At 40.1% G+C, this 15,964-nt stretch overlaps 1 protein-coding gene across 9 annotated transcripts in view; it reads right to left on the bottom strand.

The window, feature by feature from the left end:
• The window catches only part of CACNB2 (calcium voltage-gated channel auxiliary subunit beta 2), a 425,950-nt gene that overhangs the window by 115,832 nt on the left and 294,154 nt on the right, over positions 1–15,964 (bottom strand). For 7 of the 9 annotated variants that reach the window (XM_059892406.1, XM_005214152.5, XM_005214150.5 and 4 more), the window contains 1 exon segment: positions 12,898–13,017. In XM_059892406.1, the coding sequence (XP_059748389.1) occupies positions 12,898–13,017 (120 nt within the window). 9 annotated transcript variants of the gene reach the window in all.

Genomic DNA, 15,964 nt, shown 5'->3' with positions numbered 1-15,964 from the left:
AGATCTCTGATATCCCTTCTTCTAGCTCCTAGCTCAAAAGCACAAAACCACCCATCAAATGTTTCCTAATTGAACAAATTCTGCTCTTTCACAGTTTGCAACATCTTTCACTTGGCTCTTGGTAGGGCAAAAGCTCAAGAGCAGAGAGACGTTGTCTATTTTAAGTGCTTAAAGGTCTTTGTGTTATTCCCCGTTCATATATGATAGAGAGAAAAAGAGAAGAATCATGTATTTATAGCTATGTTTATAAAGATATCACAAAGATGTTCAGTTACAGCTCTTGACAAAAAAGAACACTTGAGCAGCAAAGTTTATAATAATCCTTTCCCAATCCATTTATGGTTTTGAAACTGCCAGAAGTCTGTATTATGTTAACAGTCTTTATAAGGGTTCTTACACCAGAACGCAGTTTGAATGTGGGCAAACCTCAGATTCCTAGAACTTCCATTAATAAAAACCATAAATCCACTGGAAGAGAGTGTTGAATTCGAGTATCAGGTTCTCTTTTAAACATGTAACTCTTATCCATAAGAAACTTAAAACTCACTCCTGGGTAGACTGCCAAGATAAATATAACCATAAAGAAAGAAGGAACGGCGTGTAATTTTATTCCTAAAATACTCAAGTGTTACTCAGGAAAGAGCCCATGAGAAGAACAAGAGAGCATCATTTGTTAACTTGCTCTTGATAACAGAGGCAGGAGTCTGCAACCATGAGATGAAGAAGCTTGTCCTTACAGTGTCCTTACACAGCATGAACACGTGTTTAGTTGCTCAGTCATGTCTGACCTTTTGTGACCCCAAAGACTGTAGCCCGTCAGGCTCCTCTGCCCATGGGATTTTCCCGGCAAGAATACTGGAGAGGGTTGCTATTTCTTTTCCCAGGGGATCTTCCTGACCCAGGGATCAAACCTGCATATCCTGCACTGGCAGATGGATTCTTTACCACTGAGGCATCAGGGAAGCCCAAGCCACTCAGTTGTGTCCAATTCTTTGTGACCCATGGACTGAAACCTGCCAGGCTTCTCTGCCCATGGAATTCTCCAGGCAAGAATACTGGAGTGGGTAGCCATTCCCTTCTCCAGAGGATCTTCCTGACCCAGGGACTGAAGTCTGGTCTCCCACATTGCAGGCAGATTCTTTACCATCTGAGCCACCAGGGAAGCCCCTTTAAGAAACATAGAGCCTCTGCCTTTACTTTCAAGAGGCTTACAGTCTAGTGCTGGGGACAGGACACCACCTCAGTCCTGGGGATGGACAGGGGCACAATTGGACCTCATCAATGAGCTGTGAAGATCATGTGATAGTGCAAATGTTACACAGGACAGCAGCCAGTACAGATGTGTTACCCAGGACCCACTACCAAGCCAGGAACAACTCGAATATGGTAGCGACCGAGTAACAGAGCAGGGCCCTACAGGGCTTTCCAGGACAGATTCTCCACCCCATGCCCTCCGCCTGCCTCTTGTCTGTAGAAAAACTTGAGACTAATGAGAGACATGAGAAAATGTAGATACAAAGGGAAATGGTCAAAAAGACAAAATAATAAATAGTTTCATCATTAAACAAAGACAAGGACCTTTATTGTCAGGAGCTATGGATAATATTCTGAGCCATGTCCTTTGAGCTGTTTGGCAGAGAATGAAACGCCCACCAGGCGGAAGAAGTTAACTACATGATGACCAGACTACAGCCCTGATATGAAATACTCCGTCTTGCATAATTCTGAGAACTGACCTCAAGGAAATGGGAACAGAACCACTCTGGAACTGAAGATTAACTTTACTTAGAACAATCAAGATGACACTGATCAGACCACTATATGACCAATTTCAAGATGACTGTCAGAGCTGACTCTGCGGTTCTGCATGTAGCTCCCTTCCTCTGCTTATGCACAGCCCTGAAACTCTCCTTTATCCTGATCAGCAAGGAAGAGTTGGTTTTTTAAGATGTGAGTCCACTTTCTTCTCAGGATTGCCAGCTTCCTCAGTAAAGCTATCTTTCCTTTAACCCAACACTTGTCTCTTAGTGGATTCTTGAGTGATAAGCAGCCAAATCTGAGTTTGGTAACATCCATATACAATGGCATATGGTGACCTTGCACAACTGAAAGGGGAATGAAATGAGGAGTTGCATCACTTCTAATACAGATACCCCATTAGACACTGACATTGAAGGCAGGAGGAGGAGCTGCCTGTGCCCATCCCAGTCCCCTGCCTGGGAACTCTGCACTGGACAGGCACCAGCTCATGCAGTTATCACTGAAACCAAGAGCATCACATATAACTTATCAAAAGGTCAAGCAGTCTATGCAGAGATGGAATCCAAACCCAGGTTTCCTTGAGTTGAGTAATTGTGAGAGACCACATGACCCACAGCAACTAAAATATCTCCTATCTGACCCTTTATAGAAAAAAACCCTGGTGACGCCTGAACTAAGTCTGTGGGTTTTGGAGGATGACATGAACACCAACAGAAATTTTTAGAAATGCAGAAAAGAAAAGGTTTGAAAGAAAAAATTGGGTAGCTTAATTTTAAATAGCTGAATTGATAGAGATCCCAAAAAAGGGAGATGTGAGATACTAACACTAGGGAGAGAGGTCAGGGGCAGAGGTACAGAATTAAAGAATGAAAGTGATGATGAACCAGTGTGAAGGATGAGATGGTAAAAGGAAAGACAGAAGTGATGTAAAGCTTGTTACAGAGGTGAAATTCTATATTGAAAGAAGAAATTACACAGAAGTCCCAATATGTCAAAAAAACAATTAATAACAGAGCTGCTTCAGCTGAATCCAGGAGGAATGCACCAGAGCACACACTACTAGGTAGCCCTCTGCCTCTGCTGTGGCTCCTCAGGAATTCACTGGTTTGAAAACCAAAGTCATGCCTCCAAAGATAAAAGCCAGTAGGTCAATGGAATTCTACTCAGCTATTAAAAAAATGAAGTAATGCCATTTGCAGCAACAAAGATGAAACTAGAGATAATCATACTAAGTGAAGTAAGTTAGAAAGAGAATGACAAATACTATACGATATCACTTATATGTGGAATCTAAACTACAACACAAATGAACCTATTTATGAAACAGAAACAAAATCAGGGCCATAGGGAATAAACTGGTGGTTGCCAAGGTGGGGGTGGGAGAGGATAGGAGTGAGAGTTTGGAGTTAGCATATGCAAACTATTACATATAGACTGGATAAACAATAAAGTTCTACTGTATAGCATAGTGAACTATATTCAATATACTGTGCTAAACCATAATGGAAAAGAATATGAAAAAGAATATGTGTATATATATAGCTATATAATATATATCTATGTATATCTGAGTCACTTTACTGTACAGAGGAACTTAACATTGTAAGTCAATTACACTTCAAATAAAAAATGAATTTTTAAAAAGTCAGAAGGTCAAGGTTGTTGCATTTGGTGGAACAAACTTCCAGACTTCAGTGGAGGGAAACAGTGAAAGAGACTGAAAAGGAAGAGAGGTAATAGAAATAGGCTTGTGTTGTAACCAGGACCTATCATTTCAAATAGACTTAGTAGAGATGAAAAAAAAAAAAAAAAAAAGGCAAGGCTTACAAAGAAGTCCAGGGACCAGTTAATAAGAGGTCAGTGAACATCGCTAGAGAGCATCAATAAAGAGAGACAGAAATTGGTTTCAAGGAAGTGGGGAAGAAATGACAGAAGAGGAAGTGAGAGCTAATGCTGGTATAATTCAGGTTGGCACTAACAGGAAGGGAGAGATGCGGATGGGAGGAAGTCAGGGTTGTCAAAAGGTAGGGAGACATTTGTTCTTCCAGAGGGAAGGGAGAAAAAAAGAAGAGTGCGGCAGACAGTTTGCTGAAATTGGCTTTAACAATTACCCACCAGAATCCATGGCCCTGGGCATTCCCTCCCACACCCACTACAGGCTGAGAGTTTGAGCCAGAGGGTATTAGCACACAGGAAACAAGAAGAGACTCGAATATTGCCCTCTGGGAGCTGTTCTCTCTTTCTGTGCTTGTAACCCTGAGAACACTGGGAGGAGGAGCCAGCCAGCCTGCTGGCGATGGGAGATCACCCAGAGGAGGAGGAGCAGCCCAACCTGACAGCTGCCAACCTACAGACACAGGCAAGAGGCCATCCCAGATCAGCCGGTCACCAGCTCACCTGTCAGCAGGCCAGTAATGCACAGAAGATCATTGTGACCTAAGCCACTGAATGGAGAGTAGTTTGTCCTGATGTAAAAGACAGTAAAGAAATTGATACTGTCTGTGTTACATGATCGTAACTGCTCTGTTCAGTCACTCAGTCGTGTCCGACTCTTCGCGACCCCATGGACTGCAGCATGCCAGGCTTCCCTGTCCATCACCAATTCCTGAAGCCTGCTCATACTCATGTCCATTGAGTCAGTGGTGCCATCCAATCACCTCATCCTCTGTTGTCCCCTTCTCCTCCTGCCTTCAACCTTACCCAGCATCAGGGATTTACTTGTATCTAGATAACTGCTCTAGAGGATTTAAAAATGCTCTAGGATGAAGAGCTTTCCTTTTTCCTTTTCTAGCTTTCAAATTGTTTACAATGAACAGTAATCACTCAGTAAGTGCCATTATTACTGCGTTATTACTGTTATTGTCAACTAACATTTGAGATGAGTGGAATTACAGCACCAACGTATATGATCGTACCTACCTACTCATATTTAGGAGCTACACAGAAGCCTATCAGGTCCATGGGGCTTTCACACACTTTTTCTTTCTTACAGCCTAACCTAATTTATATTTGAACAACAAACTAACTCACAATGTTGGAAATTAGACATATTTTGCCAATTTTCTAGCACAATTTGGAAGGTAATTGCTATGAGTAAAAGAGGGCTGACGGTTTTTCAACGCAAAAATTAAGAGACAGTACTAAAGTGAGCAGTGGGAAAATAATCTAGTCTAAAATATTTTCCAAAGAATGTCTCCCATACTTTATGTTTTTGATGATGAGACCTCTCTGCTGGATTTTATTTTGTACCAATTAAATGCGTTTTTTCCCCCTATGTGGAGCCATCTACTCTAATACCTGCCACATGTTCTTTGAATTCTGTCCAATAGTGGGTTTGCCCCTATTGAACACACTTCTGTGTCCAATATCTTATAGGTTTAAGAAACTATGTGATTAGGCATACACACATCTCTCCTACCTCCCACATGCTTTTCTCACTAAGATACATTTTTAGAAACATGTCTAATGTTTTTTAAAATAAAAATTCATCTTCGGGTTGAAGGTGAATGAACACATTCCTGTTGATTCATTCTTCTGAAAAGGCCAGGTAGGAGATATTTCCAGCTGGATAGGATTCTCCCACTGTCTAAGGCATTTACAAACTAAGGTAATATGAAAAACATTTTTCTTCTGCTATAGTATGCTTATTGATAAATACTAAGATTAAAAACCTGGTGAATTGAACAAATGCTTCCTCCTGAAACTATTTTTTTTTCCTGTGTGTGAAAAAAGTCTAAACCCATAGCTTTAGGACAGCCAATGAGATGGAAGTAGACAAAACCTTAGAATATAGAAAACAAGAGGCAGTGGCAACTAGCAAAGTAGAAAGAGGGAGAATTAAAGTAAAGAGACCAGGGACTCCTCTGGGCACACTGACCAGATGAAGAGAAACTCCCTCCCACCACTACCCTATAAAAAACTAGCAGTCAAGAAGCTTTACCATCAGTCTGAAAGCTTCCACTCAGCTTTATGTCTTGCTCTTAACTATGAATGTGCTTTGCGTACTCAGTTGCTCAGTCGTGTTTGACTCTTTACGACCCCATGGACTGCAGCCTATGACCCCATGGACTGCAGGCTCCTCTGCCCATGGAATTTTCCAGGCGAGAATACTGGAGCAGATTACCATTTCCTCCTCCAAGGATCTTCTCAACCCAGGGATCACACCTGCATCTCTTGTGTCTCCTGCATTGGCAGGCAGGATTCTTTACCGCTGTGCCACCTGGGAAACCCTTAACTATGAATGGAAATCCAAAATCAAACTTTTGAAGAAAATCTCCAGATACATAAATAAAATCCAATTAAAAGTTTAAAAAAACACATTACATAAAACCTAAAAGAAATCTTAAGAGATATAAGAGAAAATATTATAGCCATGGAATAAGGAGGACAAGAAGCTATAAAAGGGGAAATGACAGGAAAGCTGTTGGGAATTAGAAATTTTCAACAACAAAAAATTCAGTAAGTATGTTAAAGGTGGAGAAAAACTCAGAACAAAAAGACAAAAAGGATAGTAAGAAAAAAAATGAGTAGGGAAGAAAACCCAAACCAGACATCTGACAAATGAGAGAACCAGAAAAAGGAAAGCAGAGAAAGAAATGATCAAAAACAAATAAATAAACAAATAACACACTTTTCAGAAGTGAAGAGACTGGCCCTTCACAATGAATATTCATATGAAATGCTGCTCACCAGAAATAACAAGCTTCACATCAAGGCCAAATTTCAAACAGCTCTCAAAGTATAAGAGAAAATCATGTAGAAATCACACTCAGAGACAGAATGGCACTGGCAATCACAACAGCCGTGCTGGATGCCAGAGGAAAACAAAACAATGTCTTGAAAATTCTGGGGGAAAATGCTTTTCATATATGAATATTATACCCAGCCAAAGCAGTAATTAAATAGGAGACTACAAAAAGACATCTTCAAGTTGGCAAGATCTCAGAAAACTAATCCTTCCTCTAGAAGGTTCCATGTTTTCTTTCCTAATGTTGGCCATTCTTCACATTGCTTATCAAGTTTTCCTTCTTGTCCACTCCCCAGTTTCTACTTTACAACCTAAACTGCATCTATCCATATTGGAAGGTATAGTTTAAAGCCATCACCACCCCCAAGAAGAATTTTCTGTTCCTGCCAGCTGGGGGCAGTCTGTCTGGAGACCAAAATACTTCTACTCTGCTTCTGACTAGCGTGGTTTAAGGCCACAACTTTTCTCCCTGAACAAATATTAGAAGCCTTCTGCAGAGATATTTTGCTTATCTGTCTGTTTTTTCCTTATGGTTCTGGCCTTTCAATGCCTCCTCTACCCATCAACTGTAACTAATACAGTTCAATACAATAGATATTTACTGGTAAGAGAACAATTGACTTAAAATTTCACATTAATTCATTTATCTAAGCATGCCACACCAAACCTATTTCATTTCTGCCTCAGTGCCTTCCACATCCAGATTTCTCAACTCAGAATTCTGCACAGAGGAAAGATCATTTTGAGGGAAGTGAAAAGGAAAAGGAAAAAAAAAAACTTTCAATAAAAAAATGATGATTTTAGAACCCAGCAATGTCCATGCAAAATTTTTACATGAATGTTCATAATGGCATTATTCAGTTCAGTTCAGTCACTCAGTCATGTCCGACTCTTAGCGACCCCATGGACTGCAGAATGCCAGGCCTCCCTGTCCATCACCAACTCCCAGTTTAATTAAAATCATGTCCATTGAGTCAGTGATGCTATCCAACCATCTCATCCTATGTCGTCCCCTTCTCTTCCCACCTTCAATCTTTCCCAGCATCAGGGTCTTTTCCAATGAGTCAGTTCTTCACATCAGGTGGCCAAAGTATTGGAGCTTCAGCTTGAACATTAGTCCTTCCAATGAACACTCAGGACTGATCTCCTTTAGGATGGGCTGGTTGGATCTCCTTGCAGTCCAAGCGACTCTCAAGAGTCTTTTCCAACACCACAGTTCAAAAGCATCAATTCTTCGGCGCTCAGCTTTTTTTATAGTCCAACTCTCACATCCATACATGACTACTGGAAAAACCATAGCCTTGACTAGACGGACCTTTGTTGACAAAGTAATGTCGCTGCTTTTTAATATGCTGTCTAGGTTGGTCATAACTAATCTCATGGCTGCAGTCACCATCTGCAGTGATTTTGGAGCCCCCCAAAATAAAGTCAGCCACTGTTTCCACTGTTTCCCCATCTATTTCCCATGAAGTGATAGGACTGGATGCCATGATCTTTGTTTTCTGAATGTTGAGCTTAAGCCAACTTTTTCACTCTCCTCTTTCACTTTCCTCAAGAATCTCTTTAGTTCCTCTTCATTTTCTGCCATAAGGATGGTGTCATCTGCGTATCTGAAGTTATTGATATTTCTCCCAGCACTCTTGATTTCAGCTTGTGCTTCATCCAGCCCAGCGTTTCTCATGATGTACTCTGCATATAAGTTAAATAAGCAGGGTAATAATATACAGCCTTGACATACTCCTTTTCCTATTTGGAACCAGTCTGTTGTTCCATGTCCAGTTCTAACTGTTGCTTCCTGACCTGAATACAGATTTCTCAAGAGGCAGGTCAGGTGGTCTGGTATTCCCATCTCTTTCAGAATTTTCCACAGTTGATTGTGATCCACACAGTCAAAAGCTTTGGCATAGTCAATAAAGCAGAAATAGATGTTTTTCTGGAACTCTCTTGCTTTTTCAATGATTCAGCAGATGTTGGCAATTTGATCTCTGGTTCTTCTGTCTTTTCTAAAACCAGCTTGAACATCTGGAAGTTCACGGTTCACATATTGCTGAAGCCTGGCTTGGAGAATTTTGAGCATTACTCTACTAGTGTGTGAGATGAGTACAATTGTGTGATAGTTTGAGCATTTTTTGGCATTGCCTTTCTTTGGGATTGGAATGAAAACTGACCTTTTCCAGTTCTTGCTTAAAGATGGAAACAACCCAAATGTCCACCAACTGATAAACGAGTAAATAAAATGTGATAAATGCATACAATGGAATATTACTTGTCAAGGAAAAGGAATGGAGTGCTGATACATGCGAAAACAGGAATAAATGCTGAAAATGTTACTTAAATGAAAGTAGCCAATCACGACAGATCTCCTATTGCATGATTTCATTTATATGCAGTAACCAGAACCAACAAATCTATAGAGACAGGAAACTGAATAGTGGTTGCCTAGGGCTGAGGTGGGTGGGAAGAACAGCACGTGACTGCTAATTTACAACATGAGATTTCTTAGGGGGACAATGAAAATGTTCTAAAGTTGACTACAGTAATGGTTGCAACACTAAATATTCTAAAATCCATGGAATTGTACATTTTATTTTTTATTTACTATTTTAAAGATTTTTTTTTGGTGTGGACCATTTTTAAAGTCTCTACTGACTTGGCTACAATATTGCTTCTGTTTTATATTTTGGTTTTTTGGCCACAAGGCATGTGGGGTCTTAGCTTTTTGCCAGAGATCGAACCTGTACCCTCTGCTCTGAAAGGTGAAGTCAATCACTGGACCACCAGTGAAGTCTCCAAAACGTTACACTTTAAATGAGTGAATTATATCTCAGTAAAGCTGTTCTACTAAGAAGATCAATGTGGGAATAAATTAAGCTCCTATATTATTTGCCTTTAAGGCAATATCAAAGAGCACCAGATTTAATAGGGCAGGCTCTTCAAAGTACAGAGAACCTGAACAAGATCGAAATGTGCATGTGGGATCAGAAAACATCAAGTTAAAGAACAAGGTCATGTGAATTATTTGCCTCAAAATAAATATTGAATCTGTTCACTGTAGAGTTTACTAGTTTAAGAGAAGCTGTAACAAAGAAGTAGTGAAAAGTACTGGGGTTTATGCAAAGCACAGAGGGCCAGGTTTTATAATCCTATGTAGGTCAGTTAATTTCAAAAGCTATTTTCTCTAGTTTCATTCCTTGTCAATCACCTTATTTCATAGGCGTATTCTTAAGGCAATTAATGGATAATATATTTCATATTTACAGAGTGCCAGGGTCTGAAAACACCACTGAGGTTTATTTCAGGCACTTGCATAGGATTTTTGTTTTTAGTTCATTTGTCTTTATTATGATTCCATGATTGTTTCTGGTTGAAAGATCAGTGTTTTTGATACTGCACACACTTATGGCAAGTGATCTGCAGGGTAGGTGAGTTAAAAGCACCAAGATACAAAGGCTTTCTACTTGAAGGATGTTATGATAGGCACAAAATAAATGTAAAAAACATTTGCGTCTTTCAAAATGCTTAGAAAAAGTGCTTAAAACTATCTTAAAAGTAAACAATGATTTCATGTATTTTTGAACTTTAAGGTTTCATTTTGAAATAGATCCCGCAAAGTCATGATGATATATTGGAAGAGGAAAATAGATTAAAAACAGCCCAATGAATAACCCATGTGTGATCCTTTTTTTTTGTATACCTTCTTCAAAAAGATCAGATGTAAGAAATCAGACCTACCAAACCATGATTTTAACCAGAAGTACACTTAAATCCTACTCTTTGTTTCTTCCTTCAGAACATATTCAAATCCTCATTCACTTGAGTGTAACTCATATATTTGAATCCAGAGGTTTAAGATAATTGGCCTAATTTTAAAGAATAAAAATGAATGTAAGTTGTTTTCATTAAACATAGGATATAGCCCTTCAATTATTTTGCTTTTGTTTTAAATTCTTTTCATTTTCTTTCATCTTCTACTTCTCTTGTAACTATAAATGTTTTAGTCTGTATGACAAGTAACACAAATCTGGCTTGATTAAAGAAAACATTATGATCCATACTGGGTTGAAAGATACTAAAAAGTTCTGCCATATAACACAGGGAGCCCAACCCGTCTCTGTGATGACCTAAAGAGGTGGGATGGGGGCAGTGGGTGGGAGACTCAAGAGGGTGGGAATATACTTATGGCTGATTCGAGTTGTTTTATGGCAGAAACAAACACAACATTGTAAAGCAATTATTTTCCAATTAAGACAAAAAAAAAAAGTTCTATGCAGCTGTGTCACTGAACTCAGGATTTAAACAGCAGTGAGAGACAAAAATGCACCAACAAATAACTAAAGACTTTGTGGTTGATGAAAAGCAAACCTACAAGACACTGGATTGTATGATGATGGGATATGAGCCGGAGAAACTGTTTAATTTTAGCATGTGAAAAATCACACGAATAAACAAGTGCAAATAGAACACTCTTATTTCTGGAATACAAACTGTTATTTAGTTTTTTTTCCTTGACTTTATTTTTTTTTTCCTTTGGAACCCTGGTGCAAAATATAGAATGCAGAATTAAGATTCTAAATTGCATCATATATTAGCTACAAGACAAATTTGGGGCAATTAACTTCATTGGTTGTACATTCATTAATTTCAACTTGGTAATTTTTCTATTGCAGTAGAACATTTACCAAGAAACCTACCCTTTTAATAATTTTTAAGTGAAGAGCAGAACTGTTGCCTGTACTATATTCTAGACACAATGGTGTACAAGAGATCTCTAGGACTTATTCATCTTACATAACTGAAACTTTCTATCTGCGGAATCTCCCCATTTCCTCCTCCTCCAGTCCCTGGAAACCATCATTCTGCCCTCTGCTTCTAGGAGTTTGACTACTTTATTATTCTTTTATTAAAATTTTTTTTTAAATTGGAGGATAGTTGCTTTACAATGTGTTGGTTTCTTCTGTACAACAACGGGAATCAGACAGAACTATACACACACACACACACACACACACACATATCCCCTCCCTTCTGAGCCTTCCTCCTTGACTACTTTAATATCTCCTATCAGTGGAATCATAAAGCGTCTGTCCTTCTGTGATCAGCTGATTTCACTTAGCATATGTCCACCACTCTCACCCATATTGTCACATCATAATGTTTTAAATGGTTAACTTCAGCAGAGCAGATTTGTTTGTGGCAACGGGGCCACACCTTGCTTTATCAGTTTTCTGCTTCTGCCCTTTATGAGTCCTTTTGCAGTCAAGACTGTCACACCTGGAGATGACTTCCCTGCCCGCTGAGGTGAGAACACTGTTTTGATGTCCAGAAGTACTTTTGTTTTTTTTTTAAGTCAAGGTCTCCTGGCAGCTCCTCTGCAAACTACTATGGCAGCTGGGCTAGAGGTCATGAATATTACATAAGGGCAGTCCATGTATTCAAACCAGCATCTCCAAGCCATGATTCCCATAGCAACACACAGAGATTTTACTCATCTTGGAGACGAAGCAGCCAGCAGAAGTATTCTAATGTTACCCTGGACTTTTTTTTTTTTTTTTTTAGCAAGATCAACACTTACTCTTTTTTCAAAGCAGTGATTTTTTTCAAAAGAAAACCAATGACCTCGTTAAAATAGGTTCATTTAAAAATTACCAAGTATCACACACACCAAGGCCCTTTGAACTTGAACAACAGCAGTCTATGCTTTAGAAATAGCTGCTATTTGAACCACTGCAGGGGAGAAAGAATCCAAATCATGGCAATGTGTGAAATGAAACAGTCTCAGCTAAATTCTGTACTTCTATGTTTCATATTTGGTTTCCAGTCCCCCTTCCACTTAATTATTACAGGATAGAGAAGAAAGAGCTCCAAAGGGAGGGACATCTTTAATTAATAAAATCCTTTCTTGCTTTCTTTCTGAAAAGCATAATGCAATCCATTTTTTTTTAATATAAGAAAAATACCATTATAAAACACCTAAGGAGTAAAAATGAGGGGAAAGATTGTTCTAGTCTAAGAGAATAAACATCAGCTTGAAGAAAGTTTGTTTTTCTAAGCAGAGAAATGGTTTCCTGAAAAACAAAACAATTCTATTAGAAGCAGTTTTTCCTCTTTGTATATTCAGGGATCATTTTTCTGCATCTAAATAAACCATCCACCCATGGAAACAAGTTGCTTGGATTATAAAACAACATAAAAGGCAAGACCACTCATGTATTACACTGCCTTCTTCTACCAAGGGAAGACAATACATTCCACATCCTGTACCTCTTTACAGCCAATCAAGGAAGCACAGTAACAGACCAGATGTACATTTCAGAAGGAATTTCCGCAGGTGGCCCATCATGGACTCAGCACAATGGACAAAGAGCTTGGCAGAGAAGGAAGGGTTTTACCTTTGCTTTTTCCAGCTGGGCCTGGGCCTGTCGCTCTGCTTCTCTGCGCACTGCCTCCCGATCTTCCTCCAAAGAAACATCTGAATCGGATGGACGGCTGGTGTAGGAGTCTGCCGAACCCTGGAGAGGAAAATGGACATTTTAAAAGAGATTCTGTCTATGATGCTGGCCACAGAAAAGTCTCACTGACACGGCAGTTAGCTTCCTAGATTGTGCTGTCCATTCCTGAAAAGAGGAATAAAAATAATCCATTTTGGTGGCAAACCAGCTACACACATCCAGCTTTGGTTTGCAGACCACTCACTAGGAGAGTTACGCCATTCAAGTTATTGATACCCTTCCTTCCTAAGTCGTATGGTCCAATTAGGAGCCTTTGTGGAAGCCAGAACAAGTTCTCTCATCATTAAACCGACTGTGGTGCAGTGCAGTGAAGGACACACACACCGTTTTCAAGGAGAGCTTCAAGAACAGTCCACAGCTACAGTGAGAATTTACAATTAGGAAGAAGATAGGCTAAAAAAACAACAACAGCAACAAACATAAAGTCAAGGGAGTTATCAACTTGAACTCTCTGACACGCCACTACCATAGATGACCCTCTCTTTGATCTTAAGCATCCTTTGGTACCTCTGTATTCACCCAATGCCTCCTCTGACAAAATTGTAAGGCAACAGCTGCCAGCTTCCCTCAATCTTTAAGCAACATATCTTTTTCAATCCCTTTAAGTGGATATTTCATCAAAGGCTTCTACGGGAAAACACCTGCCCGGGGGGAGCTCCTAGGGAGATAAACCACCGCAGAGGAAAGGGAGCTAGAGGATTAGAGGACTCTCTTCCGCTCCCTCTTTCGCAATCAGCATCATATTACTAATCACAGGAGCCCCAGAGAGCCCTCACTTGTACCAGCGACAGAAACAACGACAAAATAACGTCTCCCCTCTACGAAAGCCCTGAAGCTTACACAGATATCCGAATTCTTCAGCCTTCCTCCCTTGGCGCGTTTCAGAAGCCTGATCCAGGTGGCCTTCATCAGCCAGACAGCGCCTTTCCCGTCCGCAGCTGCAGCCGCGGGCACCGATCCTCAGTGCGCGCTGAGCCCCGCAGAAACCCTGCTCGGTTCCCATCCATGCTCTGGGCAAACCCCCGCTTCTCCGTCCCTTTCTGCCTCCGGGGCTTTCACTTCCTACCCCGGAGGACTCCAATCCAAAGAGATTCTTATTTTCCCATCCCAGTGGGGAGGGGAAACAAACACTTGGATGCTTTCGATTGCTTTAAAGATAACACTTCAAGCGCATCCAAAGACAGGCATCAACTCGTCCTAAACTTCACGCATCTTATGACCCTCTCATCTTCCCTGTTCTTGGATTGTTCAAAGACATTAGTTGTGAGAGAACCTTAAGGGGGGGGGGAAAAAAAAACCAACCTAGTGCAAAACGTATGCAGTGACATTTGCAAGTGCAAAGTTCAAGGCTTATCTTCAGAGATCTGGAGGGGGAGGGCGGAGGACGCGCTCACCGCACTGGGCATGCTCCGTCTGTAGCCTTTTTACGCAGACGCTCACATCACCCGGTTAGTCTGTCAAATTGCCATTTTGCATCTGAAGTGTAAACAGCTGGAAAGGGCTTTTTGACTCTATAGTACCAGGCACCTGGGATGTTTGACATGCTCCTATTTCAGATGAAACGTCTCAAAGATGAAACCTGTACTCTCTCCCTTTTTCTTTTCCTCTTAACAATATCCTTCCATTAATCTGCTGCGGAAAGTATATCCTATGCCATAGGACAATTCATAGATAATACATATGATATATGATATTGTTGGGCAATCGAAATCAAATCATGCTCATCCATTCAATATAAAGCCGCTCTTGATAGCTCCATTTCCTAAACAAAATGCAAGAGAGAGATTTGCTCACTGAAATAGGACTTGAAAGTAACCACAGCGCTAAGCAATAACGGAGCTCAAAGTGGCTTTGAACCGCTTCTCCAACTGAGCAACTACCCTTCCAAATAAAGTCACTGGGATAAATAACCATGTGAAATTGCTATCACAGCAATTAGGAACAAATGTAAAATCTTGGTTGATTTATTAGCTGGAGTTAATATTTATAGAACCATTTAGTCCAAACTCTTCTTATAAATAAAGTGACTGAGGCTTGGGAAAGAATCATACTTATTCATTTCCAGTATTAATGGGAATACTTTTTTGAAAGTTTATGAAGAAATACACACTTCCAGGCTTCCTAAAGTAAACATAAAATTCTATCACTGCATTCTAAACTATGTTTTGTTTGGGGGGGCAATTATTTTGTAAAGTCTCGTGCAAATGAAATAAAGCATTCTTAAGAAAATCTTCCTTACTTTTCCCCTCCCTCCTTCCACCCCACCACCCTCTCACTTCTCCCCATCCCTATTCCTTTCATTTCTAGGTTAAGACCAATCTTCATGACTTAAATAGAAAATACAGGAGAGGCTCTAGAATAAACACTGTAGATCAAATGCACCCTCACTGTGGTATCATAACATAAATTAATAGATTACTTATATTTTTATCAAGTGAATATAAAATGCATGGGACACAGAAAATGCATTGCAATTTTTTGGTTCTTGTAAAATTCACAGGGGTGATAGGAGTTTTTCTACACCAACACACATGCTAGGGTAATCCTAATTTTCTCAGAGGGGTTCCTATAGCAGGAATTGTTTAGTCCCTCAGTCGTGTCTGACTCTTTTGTGACTATATGGACTGTAGCCTACCGCGCTCCTCTGTCCATGGGATTTCCCACGCCAGAATACTGGAGTTGGTTGCCATTTCCTTCTCCAAGGGATCTTCCTGACCCAGAGATCAAAGCTGTGTCTCCTGGATTGCAGGGTCTTTTTTTTTTTTTTTTTAAACATGGAGCCATCAGGAATGCCCACAGCAGGACTAGCATAGTAGAAAATTACCAGGAAGCACAATTATATCCCATAAAGGACATTAGGCCCCCCACACGGTCAGGTCACACCTCAGGGAGGATACAAAATTTCTCCTATTAAGAAGCCCATAATGAGAGGAAGAGTGTAACACAC

This window comes from Bos taurus, chromosome 13 (genome assembly GCF_002263795.3).
Source record: "Bos taurus isolate L1 Dominette 01449 registration number 42190680 breed Hereford chromosome 13, ARS-UCD2.0, whole genome shotgun sequence".
NCBI lineage: Eukaryota > Metazoa > Chordata > Mammalia > Artiodactyla > Bovidae > Bos > Bos taurus.
This window is presented reverse-complemented; position numbering and strand designations above follow the sequence as displayed.